A 21,110-nucleotide genomic window follows, 5' to 3' on the forward strand; every position below is an offset into this window, starting at 1 on the left:
AGGGGTTCTCTCCAATATATTCAAATCCACCTCTTTATACACACACAAAACTCAGGCAGTGAGTGATGACACTGCCTGAGTGACTTAAGCTGAGAAAAGCAGAAAAAAACTGCAAGATAACCATCTACAAAACTCTGTTTTGACACGGTTTTCTTCTTACCTTCTTAGGAAACCACTGATCAGTCTTCCACAAGGACTTTGTTCCGTCTATGTACTATATGAGCTGCCAGTGGACATCTAGAGCATGCAAGATTCATTTTCACCCCTACTTTAAGGTTATGGAAAGAACGCAGGGAAATTACTAGACTGACTAGAGATAAACCACAGAAACCACTTTAGGCATAACAGAATTTGTTCTCAAAAACTGTCCTTGTGGAAAAAAATGAGGTAGGGCTGACTCACAAAGAAAATACAACTTGGATACTCTTCTTGCAGAAGTCACAACTAACAATTTTACAAATTAAGAGCCTCAGATCAGCCTGATGAGGTGGCTCAAATGACAGTTTTTCAAGCACAACGTTAAGATTCCATGGAAGAAGAACCTGTTATCTGGAGAGACATATGTAAAACCCCTTTCAAAAACTGCTCGACTTGAAGACAGGTAGAAAGAGGGGACTCTAAGGGCAGACAAACAGAAATAGTTGAAAGATGAATGTGGACAGCACCAAAGGCCAGAGGCCAACTCTCCCCAAAACTCTAAAACTAGAGGCATCCAGGCCTTAAAAACAAAGTCCTGGTTCTTGGTACAGCACCAACTAAAAACTATCGTCTACTTGCACATACATGATTTCCTAGTAGCAGTTTTTTTTAACCTCCCTTAGTAACTACTGCACATCCTCAGAAAAAGGGTACCTAAAGGATATATAAACTTCATTATCCAGGCAGTCAGCTGAAGTGACTTCTGGATGCGGTGAAACAAAAAAACCCTGTGTGAGTAAATACAGTTTGTAGGGAAGCCTATGGTCACTGCCACTGGCAATTTTCAAAAGAATGGATAAAGTACAATTATATAAAATCTTACCATAGGAGTAGATGTCCTTCTCTTCACTGTTGCAGTATTATTTGCACAAAGGATCTCCTGCCAAGGACAATTTTGTTTGGAGACGTACACTGCCTGCAGAGTGACTTGCCAATTCCCATGCCAAAAGTGCTAGCCTGCACAGAAGGTACACCCCCCCCCCTTTGTTTATATACCACAGCACTGTGGGGTTTTGTCTGTAAACAGTTTTAGAGGTCATGGACGAAAAAGTATGAAAAGCCTGAAAAGGCAGAAGAGCCCTCATCTCTTTTTGTGTGTTCCTTCCTCTGCAATGGAGACTACAGGCCGTGTACCTTCATGGATGCAAAGGCTGCCCCCCAACCTATATAGGAGGCATCTGTGAACAACTCGACCTGGAAGGATGTAAAGGCATGCCTGGATTCTGGGAAATCTGCTGAATCCACCAAAGAAACTCCCTCTTTAGGAAAGGAAGAAGAGGGGACAACAAACTCCAGTGGGTGTGCATGCTGCATCCAAACTGATTTCAGGCACCACTGAAACTTTCTCATGTGGAGTTTGGCAAGCTGTAGCATGGGAAAAGTTGAAGCCTAGAAGCCCGAGAAACTCCCTCGCTGTCAAAGACTGCACAAGCAGGAGGTCTTGGAAGTAACTGACTAGAGACGGAGCTTTCGGAGGAGTAAGAGGGACCTACATGAGATCTGTCTGAATTTTGCAACTCAAGAAAACATGATCCTGTGAAGAGGGAAGAGTATGGAATTTTTTTTTAAACTCATCACGAATCCCAACCTTTGCAGAAGAGTAGTAGTGAACAGAAAATTGTGAGCAAGGTCTCTGGGAGTGGTGCGTGTAGCAACAAGTCATCCAGACGGGAAAACCTGTATGCTTTTTGCAGACTCGAGGGCAATCACAGGAGATAAACATTTTGTAAATACCCTTGGTGTCATAGAGAGATGAAAGGGCAAAGCACAGAACTGAAAATGTGAGAAAGCAAAAGAAAAATGTATACATTTTCTGTAAAGGACAGAAATGGGAATATGTAGGTAGACAACCTTGATATCCAGGGAGGCCAAATAGTTCTGTGGAAGAATGAGAGCAAAGAGTTTTGAGAGAAAGCTTAGGACCTTTAGGAAGGTGCTGAGGTGAGAAAGATCCAGAATGGGTCTCAATGGGCCATCTATCCTGGGAACCAGGAACATCCTTGAGTAGAACTCTCTTCCCTTTGCGACAGTGGGACTTCTTGGATGGCTCCCTGGGATATCAAATCGTGGAGCACATCGGGGAAGGAAATAAGTTCTTCTCAAGCTGGTTGACTAATTCCAATGAGGAGGAAGACATTTCCAGACCATGAAATATCCTTTGTGGATAATGGACAGAACCCATGAATCTTGGCTGATCTGTTACCAGACTGGAAGGGACAGGGTAAGGCACAGAGAAGAGAATGTGACCAAAGGCAGCCAGGTAATCACAGACTACCTGGCTTGTTTGGAAAGGACTGCTTTTGAGTAGATGACAGCTGAGATGGTTTAGCAGGAGCATATCTCCTGGCACCCCTTTTACCTCTAGGAGGAGTTTCAAGAATGTTTTCTGATGAAAGCAGTCTTAACTGGGTAGTTAGTTTAAAATTTGGGAAAAGACACAGATATAGGTTTTAAATCCTGCAATTCTTTACTTTTTTTTTCCTGCAGGGACATGAAGGTAGCAGTCGCTGTACCAAACAAGGCATCATCTAATGGTGCATCCATTAGCTTAGCTTTAAAATCTTCAGGAAGTGAAGCCTTAACCAAGAGCATCTCCTTAATACAGAGCCAGAGGCAGCAGCACTGGCAGATCCTTCAGCAGCATCATAACTGCAACTAATGGAGTGGCATACCACTTGGGAAGATGCCCCCAAAACTGAGGCAAGCTGAGACTTTACATCTGAATCTGGAAGATCAGACAGAAGCTGAGCAGCCTGAGAAAGAAGAGGCAAAGCATAATTATTCATATGGGTTTGACAGTTAATAGCCCTAAAGTCACGAGCAGCTGAAGTACACACTTTTCCCACAGGCTTTCCATGGTTTTACTCTCCTTATCTGAAGGGAGAAGAGAAGCAGAAGGCAAACATCTGTATGGCTTATCAAACAGCCACTGGGTCTACAGCAGGGCATCTATAAAGGAATTAACAGTCCTCTGGAACTTTATAGAGGCCATCTAGCCATTTGGGGGTAGGAAATTGAGAGTCCAGACTCTCAGACGCATAAGTAAAAACATCCAGAAAAGTTGACAGTACTGGAGGTATAGCAGGAGGAGAAGGTGAATCCATTTGGAGTAGAGCATAATATCTCCTCTCATTTGCAAAACTCCCTAATACGAGCAATAGTCTCTCCAAAGATAAAATCTTTAACAGGGGACTCAGTTCCATTGGACTCCTCAAGTGCAGCATACTCTGAGAGAAAAAATCTGGACAGAGTATGCCATAGACTCATTCTCTGAGGAATCCTCATCCTCAGACAATACCTGCTCCCTAGACTTTTTCTGAAGGAAGTAGTAAAAGGAGGGCTACGAAAGGAAACACTAGTGGGAGGCTTCTAAGCCATAAAAGCATTAAATAATCCTTGTGTGAAGGCCTAACAGTCAGGCGAAGGTTCATGAGGGGCTGGAAGATGTCTGGTTTTCTGTTGCTATTTAAGGGACACAGCAGCCTTGTGGAAGGTTGGAGGGACCTGATGTAGGCTTACATTCTATAATAGCCATCGGTACTTCCTCCTGAACCAAGATCTGATCTATGGAATACCTCGAGGGCCTTCCGAAACAGTAAAAAGAAGTTATGTACTCACCATAACGTTCCATCTGAGTAGGTACTTCATTTGTCTGCAACCTGTGGGTATCGGATCCGAGCCGGCAGCTTTCCAAGCTACAAGATCTGAGCTCCTAGCTCCTCCCCCCTACCCACAATCCCCTGCTATGTGCTACATTACCTCAGATCGAATTTTTTGCCTCTTACACAACTCCTACCTTCGATAGAGGAAGTAACACCAGATAAACTGTCCTAAAGCAGAACAAGATCTCTTTGGTGATCAAGAATCCCGAAAGGTTCGGGGGATGGCGGGTTGCAGACAAATGAAGTACCTACTCAGATGGAACGTTATGGTGAGTACATAACTTCTTTATCTGAAGTAGTTACTTCATTTGCTCTGCAACCTGTGGGACAGAGTCCCCAGCTACCTAGGGAGAAACCCTGGGCGGCCTATGGAAGGATATTCCGAAGCACCGCAGAGCCAAAGGAAGCCCTACCTCTCAATACCATATCCAACTTATGAGAAATAAACATATGTGAAGAGGACCAGGTAGCTGCAGAGCATATGTCATCCAAGGGGATCCTAGACCAGAAGGCTGCAGAGGTGGCCACAGCCCTCGTAGAGTGAGCGCGAATTCCCATAGGAACCGGTTTGCCTGCAGATAAGTACCCGTGGACTATGCACTGACAAATCCAATTTGCTAAAGTCACTTTGGAAATGGCCTTACCCATGGCGGATTTAGCAAATGACACGAACAACTGGTCCGACTTGCGAAAATCCTTAGTCCTGTGCAGGTAGAAACGCAGTTGTCTGTGCATATCCAATTTATGCAATGTGTATTCTCCTTTATTCTGAAAGTTTAGGAAGGACACGGGTAAGTTTATTGATTGATTGATATTTGACTCCGAAGCCACCTTAGGTAAGAACGACGGATTAGTCCTGAGGAACACTCTATCCTTATGAAAAATGACATAAGGATGCTACATACATAAGGCTTAAAGTTCTGACACCCTTTTGGCTGTAGTAATGGCCACCAAAAAGGCTGTTTTCCAGGACAAGAACTTTAATGGAATCGAAGCCGCGGGTTCAAAGGGTGAGCCTGTCAAGGCTTGTAAAACTAAGGCCAAATTCCATGGAGGCACCACCACTTTCATCAGAGGCTTCAAGAGGAAAACGCCCCGTAAGAAGGTTTTACATCATTTTGTAGAAGCCAAAGATCCTAGTCCGTCTCCCACATGGTAGTGGGAGATGGCTGCCAATTGCACCTTAACTGTTGAAGCACTTGCTCCTTGTCGGAATATCAGTGATAGGAAGTCTAGAATAGTAGGAATAGGAACTGTAAATGGATCCAGGCCACTATCTTTAGCCCAGACAGAGAAACATTTCCATTTGTTGTAGTAAATCTTCCTAGTAGTCGGCTTATGTGCTGCGACTAGAATGGCCTTAACAGGAGATGAGATACCAGGAGTCCTAAGCCATCAGTGGAACTGGAGCAACCAAGCTGCAAGCTTGAGGTTTACCAGGTTCGGGGGTTGTAATCCCGCTGGATGTGAAATCAGGTCTGGAATGGGATCCAGTAACCATGGCAGAGATACACTGCGAGACCGCAGGTACGGGAACCAGATCTGGCAAGGCCAGAATGGGGCTATGAGGATAACTCTGCTCCCCAACCGACGGGCTTTGTGTATGAACTTGGTCATGAGCGAAAGGGGTGGATAGGCATCAAGTAGACCAGATGGCCAAGCATGGACTAGAGCGACTCTGGGATTCTCCCCTTTGGGGGGGGAAGTATTGTGAAGTACTCGCTGCATTTTGTGTTTAAGGGAGAAGCAAAAAGATCGCAGCAAGGCCAACCCCACTTGCGGAAAATCTGCTTCGCAACTGATGGATTGAGAGACCACTGGTACGGATGTCCGCCAAAATGTTGGACCGACCCGGAATGTGCGTTTCTACCAGAAAGAGGTTGGTGGATATCGCCCATTCCCACACTCTCATAGCCTCCCGGCAAAGTGGGTAGGACCTGGTTCCTCCTTGCTTGTTTATGTAACAGACCACTGACATGTTGTCTGTCTGGATTGCAATAGTCCCGAGAGGTAGAAGGTTGTGGAGAGCTTGCAACGCTAGAAGCACCACCCTCATCTCTAGGACATTGATATGCAAAGCGGTCTTCCAGGGGAGTCCACGTGCCTTGGACGGTTCTGCCCGAACAATGCCCCCCCCACTCGAGGTGAGAAGCGTCCGTGGTCAGCGTGGCTTGGGGGGGAGGGACAACAAAAGGCCTCCCTTCCTTCAGCTCTGGGGCGTGGAGCCACCAAAGAAGGGAGTGCCTGCAAACTCTGCTCAGGGGAATTGGAGTATTCAATGGATGGAGTAGCAGGGACCACTGAACTTGAAGGGCCCACTGCAGAATCCTCATTCGCAGAAGCGCGTGAAGGGCGAGACTGATCGCTGCTGCCATAGATCCTAGTGCTCTCAGAACTAATTCCGCCTCTGGGGCCGGGCTTTGAAGAAGAATTAGCACCTGACACGACAAGCTGTTGATCCTGTCCGCAGTTAGCATAGCTCGAGAAATGCGGGTATCTAACTTGGCCCCTATGAACTCCAGGACCTGTACGGGGCAAAGAGGATTTCTGGAGGTTTACAGAGATGCCTAAGCTCTGGGCAAGGGTCACAGCATAATCTCTTACCAGGCAGAGCCGATGCCTGTTGGTGGCGGTAAGGAGCCAGTCGTCTATGTACGGGAAGACCTGAATGCCCTGAAGTCTCAGGTGGGCTGCAACCACTGCCATGACCTTGGTGAACACCCTGAGGGCTGAGGTGAGGCCGAACGGGAAAACCCTGAACTGGTAATGACTGGCTCCCAGCCGGAAGCGGAGAAACCTTCTGGATCGTCTGTCCATCAAGATGTGGTAGTACGCATCCTTGAGGTCTATCGAGCACATCCAGTCGTTCTGCCGCAGAAGGGGGAGAATAGATTGGAGGGTGACAATCCGGAATTTTTCTTTGGGAATGAACAGGTTTAAAGCGGAGAGGTCTAGAATGGGTCTTGGGTCCCCCGTCTTTTTTGGCACTAAAAAGAACCTGGAGTAAATAACCCGACCCGGACTGGTCTGGGGTCTCTCTTCTAGCAACTTCAGGATTTCTGAAGCTGCTGCCTCCCTTCGATCGGGTGGAACATCGGGGAGGTGTCTGGTCGAGGGAGGGTGGTTTATGAAGGGGATGGTATAACCTCTGGATATGATGCGGAGCACCCATCGATCTGTTGTAATGGACTCCCAGTTTGACAGGTGCTCCGACAACCGCCCCTGACTGCCTCCAGAGAGGGACAGCCGGGTAAGCCCTCAGGGCTGCTGTGCGGGTCTATCCGGGAAGGGTTCCCTGGACCCGAAGTTACGCAGTCCCCCTCTGCCTCTGGGCCAGCGTCCTCCTTGTCCTCCTCTGCCTCTAGAGGACGAGGGGACCGAAGCCGGATGGGATTGCTGGGACTTACGGAACCACAGCTTCTTTTGTCCCCTCCGATTCCTAGAAAAGAACCGTTGGGGATTAGAGAAGCGGACCCCGATGGCAGACAGCGTCTTCCCATCCTTCTCGCTTTGGACTAGCGTCTCGCGAACGGTCTTGCCGAAGAGCGAAGATCCGTCAAAGGGTGCATTCGCGAAGGACGCCTTGAAGGGATCCGCGAAATCACAAAGACGGAGCCAGGAGTGATGTCGCAAGATGACCCCGGCTCCGCTGGCCCTAGCGGCTCCCTCCGTGGCATGGGAGAGTAGACGCATGGACGTGTTAGAGACGGATTTCAGAGCGGCCATATGAGTCGAGAAAACTTTTTTGTCCTCGACCGACATGGACTCCGGGGCTGCAGCGTATTTCTTAAGTCTTGTTGCAGCCTAATGGTATGTGCCATATAGTTCAGCGCCCTTACAGAAAAGGTCGCTGAACTAAACATCCGCTTCCCAATGCTGTCCAGTGCCCGAGATTCCTTATCTGGCAGGTGAACCGAAGAACTCTCCTGCGCGAGTTCTCTCTTGGTGGCAGCCGCCACCAGCATGGCATCCACAGGGGTTCCCTTGGCCCAAGACAATCTATCCACTGGGGGGGCTAAGGATCTTGTCGCATCGTTTCGGGATAGGCTCCACAGTCTCGGGCTCCTTCCACGCCCTGGTAGTAATGAGGTCTACCAGGGGGTCAGCCGGGGGGGGACACCCAGGAGGTAGAAGGGCCTGCCTCAAACGCATCCAGGAACACGGATTCATCTGTGTAAGGTTTTTGGGCAGACCACCCCCCTCTAATACGCAACATTTCAATGATGTCTCCGAAGGAGACATCCTCGGGGGAGGTGACCTTGGGGAACCTTCCCCTTCATCTAAATCTGTGTCGGCTGTAACTGACTCGGAGGAGTCCAGGTGCCTCCTCTTGCACCGACGTTTTCAAGGGACCTCCTCGGTGGGACTGTCCAAGGAGGGCCCGTCAACGGGGTCCTGTTCCTCTAAGGGAACCAACTGGAGGGCTTGAGCAGGCTGTCCCGATGGTCGGATGATGGAGGATAGACCCACATGCAGCGGGGGTAGAGGAGGATCCAACGCCCGAACCGGTGACCTGGAGGTCCTCAACAGTACCATCTCCACAACCTCAAAAGACGAAGGAGAGTTACTCTCGTCAGGCTCCGAGAGCAATCTCCTCGGCTCCGAGGTAGGGATCGGGGTCGGAGCAGAGAGAGAGGTGTGCTCCGAACCCAACGGAGCCGAAGACTCACCAGCTCCCCCGGATCCGATGCTCAGCCCTCGGCCCCGAGAGCTCGGATCCGATAGACTCTTAAGGCACAGTCGGCGTTGAAGCGACAAGAGCTATCGGCACCGACGAATCCCCAGTTCCGAAGGGGCCCGGATCCGATAACTCCGAGACCCGAAAACGGGTCGGAATCGAAGCAAATATGGGGGCCGCGCTCCCCCCCAGAGGGGGGGGGGACGCAAGAGCACCCCCATCTGCATTTGGGTCTGGATGAATCAGTGCATCATCCAATCCATATCTGCTTCAGTGAGGCTTCTGGTTGATCTTGAATAAGTCGTCGAGGCGGGCCGGGAGGGTCGCCTCGACGACCTCGAGGGAGACCGATCCTCCTCCTCCAGCTCCGGAGCAAAACGAGGTGAACGGAGCCGAGAGGGGGAGGATCCGTAGCCCCTTGAGGGAGACCTAGCCAGCTTAGACAGCGGGGCTGAGGGCTGAGTCTCAGCCCGCCTTTTGTGGGACTTATATCCCTTGTCCTTGTGTCTTTTCTCCACCGTAGTGGAGGTACCTGAATCCCCCGAACTCAAACCCAAAGAGGGAGGTTGAGTCCCAGGTTGATTCGGGGGCCTAGAAGGCACGAGGGCTGTGGAGACAGCCTGTGCCTGAGAGGGGGAGGAAGAAGAAGCTGATTCCCGAGGCAACAAGCCCGCCAGGATCAGCTTGTTCTTCCTGTCCCTAATAGCTCGGGGATTAAAGGCCGCGCAGATTGTGCAGGCTGATGACAAGTGGGCCGCCCCCAAACATAAAACGCACTGAGTGTGGCCATCCGCCGGTGAAAGCTTATGGCCACACTCAGTACATTTTGAGAACACCGCCTTAGGCCCTTCAGCCATAACACCACTCACACCAAAACACACCCAAACACTAAGAGGGGGGAGGGTGAAAGGCGGGAACTAACAGAAAAACTAGTTAGAAGGGGGGAACAAAGGTATCTAACTACACTTTCGCTAACTAACCCAGAAAAAAAAAACTACACACACACACACAAGAAAAAGATTTTTTTTTTTTTTTTTTTTTTTTTTTTTTACAGAAAAAAGAAAAAGGTTCAATCTCACCAAAACGCCAAGGAGCTCTTCAAAAGTAGCTGCTTCCGCCGTGGCAAAAAACAATCTGGGGTAATGTAGCACATAGCAGGGGATTATGGGTAGGGGGGAGGAGCTAGGAGCTCAGATCTTGTAGCTTGGAAAGCTGCCGGCTCGGATCCGAGATCGGATCAGATACCCACAGGTTGCAGAGCAAATGAAGTAACTACTTCAGATCTCTAGGTTCCCCCCACTCATCTGAAACAGACATCTGCCAAACCTCCAAGGACGTGCCAGTGGCTGACTTCCCGACTGCTTTCGCTCTGGTACCCACTGAAGAATCTGAGCCAAAATCCAACTGGGCCTCCGGGCCTTCACTGGCCTTGAGAGGGACGTCCAGAATGGGAGGTGCAGGTGAAACTTCAGGCTCGAGTTTCTTGACTTTCTTTGCAGGCTCAGCAAAAGGGCCCAACGCACCATCTATAACACCGCGTGCTAACCCCTCAAGTCTTTCAGTCTCAAAGAAAATATTAACAGAGTGAAGGTTTTCTGTATGTAACTGTCTCTAGTCAGTTACATACAGAGCAAGACTTATGGGCATGGTTAGGGCCTAAACCGAACAGACACTGATTGTTCTTAGGTTCATAGCTTCATACTAGGCTATCTGCCCTAGGGCATTTATAAGCCTAGCCAGAGTTGTGTGGCTTTCACCACCCCTTAGGTTGAAGAATACTATACCCATTAGTTTGCCGTGCCTCTATCCAGCAGTGATACAGAGATGATCCCCGGGGTAAACCTACGATCTCCCATCCACTGGTCAAGATTCCTCTTGAACAGAGCCAGTGAGGTGCTCTGTCTCACATGGACCGGGATTCTGGTCCACAGCATAGGGAGTCTCTGGGTGATGAATCTGTCCCTCCAGCACATCCTATTTATATCCGTGTTGAGGTTTAAGTCTCTTGCTCTTGTGGCTCTGGTGGATTTGGATTTTTTTTGAGGTGGAGCATGTCCATTAATTCCAGGTTGGATATGGCCTTGTATGCCAGGCACAGGTCACCTCTGAGCAGACGGTATGCGACTGAATAGAACTGGAGTTTCTTCAGTCGGGCAGCATATGGCATATTTTTGAGCCCCTTTATCCTTTTGCTGAGGAACTTTTGGGGTCTTTCCAATTGCTGCAGGTGTCGGGTAAGATACATTCCGAATGGGGCATTGTACTCAATCATTGGTCTGATAAGTGAAGAGTACAGGGGAACAATGACCTCCCTTCATAATCAGGTGGGCAATGTAGAAGGTCCTCCTAACCACTTTGGCAATGTGAGTGTCAAAAGAAAGGTTACTGTCAACTTGGGTCCCCAGGTCCCTGATAACCTCTTCTGTGCTTAATGGATTGCCACCTATGTGGTAAAGTACAGTTTTGTACCTACCATAAATGTAGATTCCGATAGGTATGCATCTGCAGTCATAACATATGGGTTGTCCTGCCTCAGGCAGCCCTTCGGTCGGCCGGATTCCAAAGTCTGGGTCTGGCCTCGGCTGATGTCGCACTTTCCCCGACGTCAGAGCATCTGGGGTATAAAAGCATCAGCAGACGCCATTTTCCTCAGTTTTTCTTGCCCCAGATGCCAGGTGCCCTCTAGGAAGGCTAAATTTGGATAAATGCAGAAAGTTCCAAACATTTGCAAATTTATATACATGTATAAACAAACAAATACACCATAGTAGATTCCCCCAGCTAGCTAAAAGAGGGGTAAGTACCCTAGGAATACCACAGAGGGGTAGGAGGGAGGGTAAACCTGACTGCAGATGCATACCTATCGGACATCTACATTTATGGTAGGTACAAAACTGTACTATGTCCTTCAAGGATGCATCTGCAGTCATAACATATGGGTAGAATACCATAGCCAATCTGGGGGAGGTGGTACTAAGAAAAGGATGGTGTAGTTAAGATCTCCTGCAGAACTGCAGTAGCAAAACCTGCTCTGGATCTGGAGTATAAAGGTAGATTGTAATGCTTGGCAAATGTATGCACGGAGCTCCAAGTAGCAGCTTCTAAAATGTCCTTGGTAGCCACCCCTCGCAGGAAGGCTGTAGTGGTGGCCGTGGCCCTTGTGGAATGAGGCCTGATGTTTTCAGCAACTGTCTTTCCATGAAAGGAGTAGCAAAATCGAATGCAATTTCCTATCCATTTTGAAATTGTCTGTTTGGAAATTGCTTTTCCCTGCACTCCAGTAGCATATGCTACAGATAGTTGGTCAGTTTTTCTGCTAGTTATTGTTCTGTCCAAGTAGTAGCGTAGTTGTCTGTGTATATCCAGGGTGTGCAGAAGTTTTTCCCCTCTATTCTGTGGATTTGGGAAGAACGTAGGCAAATGAATAGCTTGGTTCAAGGATACCCTAGATACCACCTTTGGCATAAAAGTAGGATAGGTTCTTAGTGAAACTCTGTTCTGATGGAAAATAAGAAATGGCTGCACTGCCATTAATGCTTGTAACTCGGATACTCTTCTTGCTGAAGTTATTGCCAGAAGGAATGCAGTTTTCCAAGACAGAAACTGTATATCCGCTGATGCTGCTGGCTCAAAAGGAGGAAGTGTCAGTTTCTCCAGCACAAAGTTGAGATCCCAAGTAGGTAGAGGCGGTCTTCTTGGCGGTTTAATATTTTTGATCCCTCTCAGAAATTGTCTGAGGAGAGGGTGCGAGAAGATAGGTGGATCCACATTGTATTCTGCCAAAATTGCTGAAGCATGGATCTTAATGGAGGAATAGGACAGGCCATTGTGGAACAATTCTGCTAAGTATTCCAGGATATGCCTTTTGATGTGCTCCAAATGAGAAATCTCTTCCATTTAGCTGAGTATGTCTTCCTTGTGGAAGGCCTGAGAGCCTCCAAGATAATGTCCTTCACCCTCTGTGATACAACAGTTTGATTGGGATTTAAGGAATTTTCCAGGCAGTTAGCTGCAATGTTTTTCAAGTTGGGATGCATGGTCTTGAAATTGTTCTGCGTCAGAAGAGGCCATAGGGGGAGAGGCCATGGTTTTGTCCGAGACATGCTTCTCAATAATGGATACCAGTGTTGCCTTGGCCAGTCTGGAGCTATCAGTATCACTCTTGGCTGTTCCTCCCTGATCTTCAGTAGAACCTTGTACATCAATGGGAGAGGTGGGAAGGCATATACTTTTAGGGCTTTCCAGCTGAAAGAGAGAGAGAGTCCACCCTCCAAGCTTGTGGGTGGTATGTCCTTGAGCAGAATGCCTTCAGTTGATGGTTGAGTGGGGAGGCGAACAGATCTATCTCCGGCATTCCCCATGTCTTTGCTATGAGTTGGAAGATGTCTGGGTGCAGCATCCATTCGTGTGCATCCATGGTAGTTCTGCTTAAGCTGTCTGCCAGTGTATTCTCTTTCCCTGGCACGAATTGGGACTGTAGCTGGATATTGAGCTTCAGGCATAGTTCCCATAGATTCATAGCCAGGCGGCATAGAAGGTGAGTGTGTGTGCCTCCCTGCTTGTTTATGTACCACATGACCGTGGTGTTGTCTGCCCTTATTAACAGGTGGCCTTGTTGGAGGAAGGGTTTGAAAGCCTCGATTGCATGCATCACTGCCAGCATTTCCTTTTGGTTTATGTGCATGCTTAGCTGTGCTTGAGGCCATAGGCCTTGTATACATTTGCCCTCCATGTGTGCTCCCCATCCTCGGTCTGAAGCGTCCGTGGTGATAGTCTGCCTTGTTTTTGGTTTGTTGAAAGGCAACCCTCTGTTGGCCTGGCAGGCCCGAGCCCACCACAGAAATTCCTTTTGAAGGCATGGAATGATTGGTATCAAGGTTTCTAAACTGTGACTGTGTTGAGACCATACACTCCTTAGGTACCACTGTAATTTCCTCATATGCAGCCTGGCGTGAGGTATCAGAATTATGCAGGATGCCATGTAACCCAGGGCCTGCAGGATTTTCCTTGCAGTAAGCTGAGTTTGTCTTGTCAGAAAAGTAATCTGGAAGTTGTTTTTTGTTTTTCTTCTGTGAGAAAGGCCATTTGGGTGGTTGTGTCCAGATCTGCCCCCAAAAAGGTTATCCTTTGGGATGGTACTAGTCTTGACTTTTGGATGTTGACTGTGTATCCCAAGGCATGTAGCAGGTGGATGGCATAGGCCAAGTCCTTTATCAAATTTCCCTTGTTGTCCGCTTGTATTAGGCAGTCGTCCAGGTATGGGTAGATTTGATTTCCCTGTAGTCTGCAATGTGCAATTACTGATGCCAGGCATTTCATGAATACTCTGGGCGCAGTAGATAAGCCAAAGGGCAATGCTGAGAATTGATAATGCTCTGATCCTGCAAGAAATCTGAGGTGTCTTCTGCAACTTGGTCGAATAGGGATGTGCAGGTATGCCTCCTTGAGATCTAGAGTCACCAGCCAAGACTCCTTGCCCAACATGGGAAGAAGCTGCTGTAGGGTCAGCATCTTGAATTTTGGCACAATGAGATAAGTATTCAGTGCGGACAGGTCGAGAATAGGCCTCCATTGATTTTCTTTTCTTGGTACAAGGAATAGTCTGGAGTAAAATCCTTGGCCTTGTTCTGAACATGGTACCTTTTCTATAGCTTTCATCTGAAGCAAATTGTTGATCTGTCTTAAAGCCTCTGCCCTCTGATTTGGTGGCAGGTTTGGCATTCTGTTTCTTCTTGGCAAAGTGTGGAAGTGGAACCTGTATCCTTTGTCTATTATTTGCAGTGTCCATGTGTCCCTTGTAATATAATGCCAGTTTTTTGAGAATAAAGCCAGCTTTCCGCCTAAGGGTGCTTCCAGTTGATCCCTGGTAGGCGGAATCAGAGTTAAGTCATTGAGCCTGTCCTGGTGTAGTAGTTGTTGTTGTTGTACTACTCCTCTGGTTGGCAGGCTGCCACTGAAGGCCTCTGTAGGAGCCCTTCGATTGACCTCTGCCTCTAGGGCGCCTGTTCCTGCCCCTCTGGGCTCTGTCCGAGTCTGGAAAGGACCAATTCTTAGTAGGCCAGTTTCTGCTGAATCTCGGTGGTTGTACTTGCAGGAAATCTTTAACTGTTTGCACAGATTTTGCCTTTTCTTCAACCTTTTTTAAGATCTCCTGAGCAGAGGAGCCAAATAAATTTTGTTTCTCCATAGGAGCATCCAGGAGTTTAGCTTTAACATGGTCTGGCAAAGATTGTTCCTTCAGCCAGGCATGTCTGCGAATAACTGCTCCAGTCATAGCTGATCTAAATGAAGCCTCCAGTGCATCATAGCCACATTTTAAGAAATGATTACTAACCTGTTGTGAATTGTGTACCAAATCCTGGAGGGATTTACGGTCAAGGGGTTCAGGAGAAGAAAGTTTCTTATTCAGTTCATCTAATAAATACTCTTGGTACTGTATCATATGAAATTGACAATTTAATGCCCTGACAGAAAGAGTTGCAGAAGTATATACCTTCTTTCCCCATCTCTCTAAAGCTCTAGACTCTCTATCAGATAGTAGAGGATTTTTGGCTGTGGCGGCTGCAATCCCTTTAGGGCCCTGAGAAATAGTTTCTGGGTCTGCAGAATGTGCTTTAAACAGATGGTAATGGGAATCCGGGACCCTGTAGTATCGATCAGGTTTGGCAGGGGCCGGAGGGAGAGTATCAGGTGCTGTACGGACATCATTGTACACATCATCAATTACATTCACAACAGGAGGTATAGCTAAGGGCCTATGTTGAGGCAGATGTAAAAAGGTCCTTAATCTTTTTCTAGAATCAGAGAAATCCTGGCCTTGCCATTGAAAATGCTCTCTCATGGAGTGTAGAGTCTCACCAAAGGAAAACTCTTCAGGAGAGGAGGCTGAAGGAATAGATTCTTCAGCATCAGAATCCTCATAGGGCGAATAAGCCTCCTCCTGGTGGTCTGACAACTCAGAGCCATCCGTGGACTCATCCGAAGAGTGTGGGTCAGAGGGATCAGTCCTGGGCCTTTTGTCTGGTGGAGGTTGAGAGGACCTGTCTGGGTGAGGTTGTGAACCCCTAATCAATGAAATTAAGTCCTCTGCAAGGCTGAGGATCTGTGAACTAGAGGTAGGCCTCAGGAAGGTAGGCTTGGGAGGCAAAGCTTTGGAAAGTTTAGCAGCTTTAGCCCTAGAGAAGGCCTTAATGGACATGGAAGCAGGGGGCCTGGCTGCCCCACGTGCAGGAGTAGAAATGTCCATAGGTATAGTGTCGGACATTTTCCTGGACACTGGATTCGGTAGGTATTTCGGTAGCCGACTCAGACGGGGCCTCCCAGGCCACGGAGGTCGGTTGAATGGTTTCGGTAGAAGGAATCTCCGAGGACTCGGTTTTGGCCGAAACAGAGACACTCGCGGCGGGCTTTACCGTGGTTTCAGCCAAAACTGCGGGCCACGAGTGTCGGTCCTTGTCCTTCCGTTTTTTCACTAAATGCGAAGTCTGAGTCTCCGACGGCATTTTATATGCAAAATTGGCCCCAAAAAACTCCTCTGCAAACTCCGACCGACGTCTAAGAGTTAGTCGGTTGAAGGAAGCACAGGCTGAACAGGCCGATACGTCGTGGTCTGGGCCTAAGCAAGGAAGGCAGAAGGAATGGAAAAATTTATGAGGTATTTGTTTCCCACAAGTTAAACAATTATTAATTTTGTCTGACATCGGCTGAGGCAAGAAAGAGTCCCCAACGGGGTACTTAGCTTTTTCGAAGTCTTCGGTAGCTGAATTCACTGGATCTGACTGACCGGCACTTGCAAACCGCTTCTGCTTCAGGCACCGCGCGGCAAGAAAGACTGAGGAAAATGGCGTCGGCTGATGCTTTTATACCCCAGATGCTCCGAAGTCGGGGAAAGTGCGACATCAGTCGAGGCCAGACCCAGACTTTGGAATTCGGCCGACCGAAGGGCTGCCTGAGGCAGGACAACCCATATGTTATGACTGCAGATGCATCCTTGAAGGACATCTTGGGGTTACCTTGTTTTTACCAAAGGGTATGACTATACATTTTTTGGCGTTTAGCTTAAGGCCATGGCTCTGGCACCAGTTATCCGTTTCTATGAGACCTCTCTGAAGGATATCTGTGCCTGATGGATTTTCAACTATGGCGCCCAGTTTGCAGTCATCTGCAAACTTTGTCAGCCACAATCCTCCTATGTTTGCCTGCACTTCTGAAAAGTAGATGCCGAACAAGAGGGGGCCTAGGACTGAGCCCTGTGGGACACCGCTTGTGACCGGCTTGGAGTCTGACATGGCACCAGCAACATTACCCTGTGGGTTCTGTCCTTGAGCCAGTTTGCAACCTATCTTGTGACATATGGGTTTACATTTAAGCTGGTGAGCTTTTCTATGATACCCGAGTGGGGTATTGTCTCGAAAGCTTTTGCAAGGTCAAGGTAGGCTGTGTGAACTGCCTTACCCTCATCAATGGCCTTGGTGACTATTTCAAAAAAGTCGACCAAGTTCAAGAGGCATGATCTGCCCCTGACAAAGCCGAATTGGGTAGGATCCAATGTCTGTAGGTCCCCTATGTCTTTATTTATGAGTTCCATTATGATCCTCTCCATAGCTTTGCAGACCAGACTTGTTAAGCTTATGGGGCGGTAATTACCAGAGTCCGTAGAAGCACCGCCTTTGTGGAGTGGGACCACAGTTGCCGTACGCCACTCTTTGGGTACGTATCCTGTGGTAAGGCTAAGATTAAACTGCAGCCTTATGTGTGGGTTTAGTTCCTCATTGAGTTCATGTAGCACACAGCCGGGGACACCATCCGGTCCCATTGATGCTGTGTTTTTAGCTTTAGAGAGAGCAGCTCTCACCTGGGCATTTGAGATGATTGGGAGGCTACACTCTGCTGGGATAGATATTTCTCCTTTTGGGGGGGAGGGAGGGGAGAAATTTTCACTGAACCTGTCTGCCAGTATGTTTGCAATGTCTGTGGGTTCAGTGATTTTTGTATCATTTTGGACTAATTCTGAGTATATCTGGGATTGGCTATCTTTATGTAGAATTTGTCTTCCACGATGGCACTTCTGGATGACATGTAACAGACAGAAAAGCAGTAGCAAAAGTAAAAGAAAAAAAAACTCAATGGGGTACTTATCTAAACTGGCTTGGTACAGCAACCAACACCTCAGGCAAGCAGACCAACAGTCGAAGATGGTGTTTACTGGCGGCAGAGAAGTTCTGAGGATGGGATGTCACTTATGGCCAATGCCAGCTTTGGGCCTACATCCAACATCCCATGTACCTAGCAGTGGTAAAAGGCGTTTGTATACTGGCAGGATGTGACCATTTACAGCAGGGAATCCCTCATGTAAAGAAAACTGCAACATAGGAATAGAAGGACATCTTCTGGTGACTGCCACTGGCCAAGTGAGAAAGAAGGAGGTACTAATGCTGTCTGGGCCCAAAGGGAGTTACCAGCAAGATTTTGTGCCTGATCTTGTATAGAACTCTTGGCAAAAGAGGAAGAGGGGAAGACATACAGAAACACTCCCTTCCAAAGAAAAGACAGGGTGTCCAATTTCCAATAAAAAAGGACTTGGGACTCCTGGACAGAAGAGATGAAGTTATCTGTTCAGAGGGGAGACAAAAAGATCTGCCTGAAGAAAACCCTACGGATGGACTATGTCCAGAAAAACATCTCCTTGAAGTATCCATTCATGAGTCTGTGTTATAGACCAGCTCAAAAAGAGTCTGCCAGTAGATTGTGCTCTGAGGGAACATAAATCCTGTTAAGAGTCACTTGATACTTAACGGCTATATCCTAGACCTGAAGTTTGCAAAGGAGATAGGACTTGGTACCCCCCCCCCCCCCACACACACTTGTTAACACACCACACCACAACACACCACAGTGGTACTGTCCTGTGAAGACTGAGGGGCCCAGGATGAAAAAGGGAATGAAAAGCTTGCAGAGCCAGGAACAGAGCTCTAACCTCTTATGCTGATATGGTCTGACCTCTGATGAGGAAAGCCAGAGACCCTGGACTTTTAGGAGGGTCACAAGAAGCTCCCCACACAAAGTCTGAGGTGTCCGTGAACAACTCCTGAGAAGGAACTGCAGCTTGTAAGGAAAGTCCTGGGTTGAGAGACAAATGATGAATCCACCAATGAAGCTAGAATTTAAGACCATGAAGAAAATGAACAAAGAATTCCACTGGGTGGCAATGCTGGAGCCACACTGATTTGAGATACCACTGAAATTTTCTCATATGAAGCCTGGCAAGAGGAAGCATGAGAAAGTGGAGGCCATAAATCCCAGAACCCTTAAAAATTCCCTGACTAGGAGAGAGGACAGAGGAAGCAGAGACTGGAAAATGGTTGTCTAAGACAAAACCTTAAGTGTGGGGAGAGATGCCATGATGAAAACGGTCTGAAGTCTGCGTTGAAGGAAACCATGATCCCAGGAAGACGACAGGATTGATTTCTGGTGGTTTATGGTGAATTCCAGACAGTGTAAAAGACAATGGGTAAAGTGGAGATCCTACAACAGACTGCTGGGAGGAGGAACTTCAATGAGCAGATAGTCTACACTGAGAAAATACGAATAACTCCAAAGCCTGAAAAAAGCAATGACTGGAGTGAGGCACTTGACGAATACCATTGTGACAGTAGAAAGGTCAATCGCAAAACAGAGATCTGAAAACACAAGGAAGAAACAGATAAACTTACATTTCTGAACAGAGGGTGAATGAGGATGTGAAGATATGCATCTTTGAGGTCTACAGAAACCAAAAAGGCCTGGGAAGAAGAGGAAACAGTCTGGAGAGAGAGCATCTGGAAAAAAGAAACCCTGAGAAAGGTGTTGAGCAAAGAAAGATCTCGAATTAGCCTCCATATGTCATCCTTCTGAGGAACCAGAAACATTCAGGAGCCAAACCCCTTTCCTACCTGGGTGGGTTTAAAGCGTTGAATGGTGCACTGATCCAAAAGGGACTGCAGAACCTCTAGGAAATGACAAAGCTGTTCGAGGAGGTTGAGGAATGCCTGAAGGGTGGGGGATTTCCAAACCATGAAATATCCCTGACGGATATTAGATAGCACCCAAGAGTCTGAGGTAATCTGATGCCAAATTGAGAAAGGCAGGGAGACAAGGGGACCTTGGCCAAGGGGAAGGAAAGGCCAAATAGAAGCAGGCTTGCCTGAAAAGAAGGTTTCTGGGATGAAGGAATCTGAGTAGACTTTGCAGGAAGAACATGCCTAGGAAGAATAGTTGTGTGAAATCTTACCATAACCATAGAGGTACTTCTCTTCGATGTTGCAGTATTCTTTACATATGGGTTGTATTTTACCCATTAACCTGACGTCTGGCCTGTATACAAAAGTTTAGAGCCACTGCCTGTACGTGGGACATTGCACAAAGGCACTGACAACAGCAGCCATACAAGGGATGTCTGCACGTACAACCTTCAGAATATGAAAGCTCCATAAGGAAAGGAGTCCAGAAGGAGCCTAGGGAGATCATCCTAGGAAAGAGCAAGTTGTATGTGTAAGGCGGGAGGGATGGAATACTACAACATAGAAGAGAAGGACATCTATGGTTATGTTAAGATTTTGCACAACTATTCTATGTTCTTCTATTCAGTGTCGCAGTATCCTTTACATATGGGAGAGTGCCAAAGCTGAAAGGGAATGCAGGGAAGTGGACAGAGTACAAGGAAAAGCCAACAGGAAGCTCTTTCCAGGAATCCATGCAGAACTGACCTTGCAAAACCTGCCCTGGAAACTGTGTCCAATCTGTAATATTTCATAAAGGTATGAACAGATGACCAAGTGGCCGCTTCCAGGATGGAATGAGCATCTCGACCTTTAAAGAAGGCCCCTGAGGATGCCACTGATCTAGTGGAATGGGCCTTAACACATGCTGATAAAGACTTCTCATGGAATTCACTGCAAAACACAATAGTCTTGGAGATCTATGTGGAAATGGTTTGTTTAGATACAGGCAACCCCAGAGCCCTGGGATGAAAGGAAACAAAGTTGGTCAGACCTCCTAATGGACTTAGTTTTGTTAAGATAAAATCTGAGTGGTCTATGAACATCCACGGTATGCAAAATCCTCTCACTGGGAGATTGTGGAGAAGGGGAAAATTAGGCAGCTGGATGGAATGATTAAGAGACAACTGATTCATCACTTTGGGCATGAAGCTTGAATTAGTTTTCAAGGATATTCTGTCCCTATGAAAAACTAGGAAAGGGGAGAAACCATCAATGCCTAAATCTCAGAGACCTTTCTAGCAGAGGTTAAAGCTACTAGAAGCACAGTTTTCCATGTGCAGAACTTTAGAGAAGCAGAAGCTGCTGGTTCAAAAGGAGCCCAAGTTTTTCTAACAAACAGTTAAGATCAGTATAAAACACCGGTAGGTAGAGGTGCGTAAAACCACTTTAATAAACAAGCAGGCACACAAAAAATAAAATAAATAGCGCTTTCATGCCACAAGTAGGTAATTCATCAGATCTAATTCAAAGTACAATACAGGTGTCTTTATATATGTTAATGTTTCAAGTCACATGACTTTAATAAAGGTTTAA

The 21,110-nt window shown here is 47.4% G+C and overlaps 1 protein-coding gene across 1 annotated transcript in view; it reads right to left on the bottom strand.

Annotated features, from left to right (window-relative positions):
- SETD2 (SET domain containing 2, histone lysine methyltransferase) overlaps positions 1 to 21,110 on the bottom strand; it is a 3,532,865-nt gene that overhangs the window by 1,836,238 nt on the left and 1,675,517 nt on the right. Inside the window, exon 13 of the mRNA XM_044066027.1 lies at positions 6,607 to 6,630. Within this exon, the coding sequence (XP_043921962.1) occupies positions 6,607 to 6,630 (24 nt within the window). The remainder of the gene's footprint in view (positions 1 to 6,606; positions 6,631 to 21,110) is intronic.

This window comes from Protopterus annectens, chromosome 3.part0, assembly GCF_019279795.1.
Source record: "Protopterus annectens isolate FY-2018-M chromosome 3.part0, PAN1.0, whole genome shotgun sequence".
Taxonomy (NCBI): Eukaryota; Metazoa; Chordata; order Ceratodontiformes; family Protopteridae; genus Protopterus; species Protopterus annectens.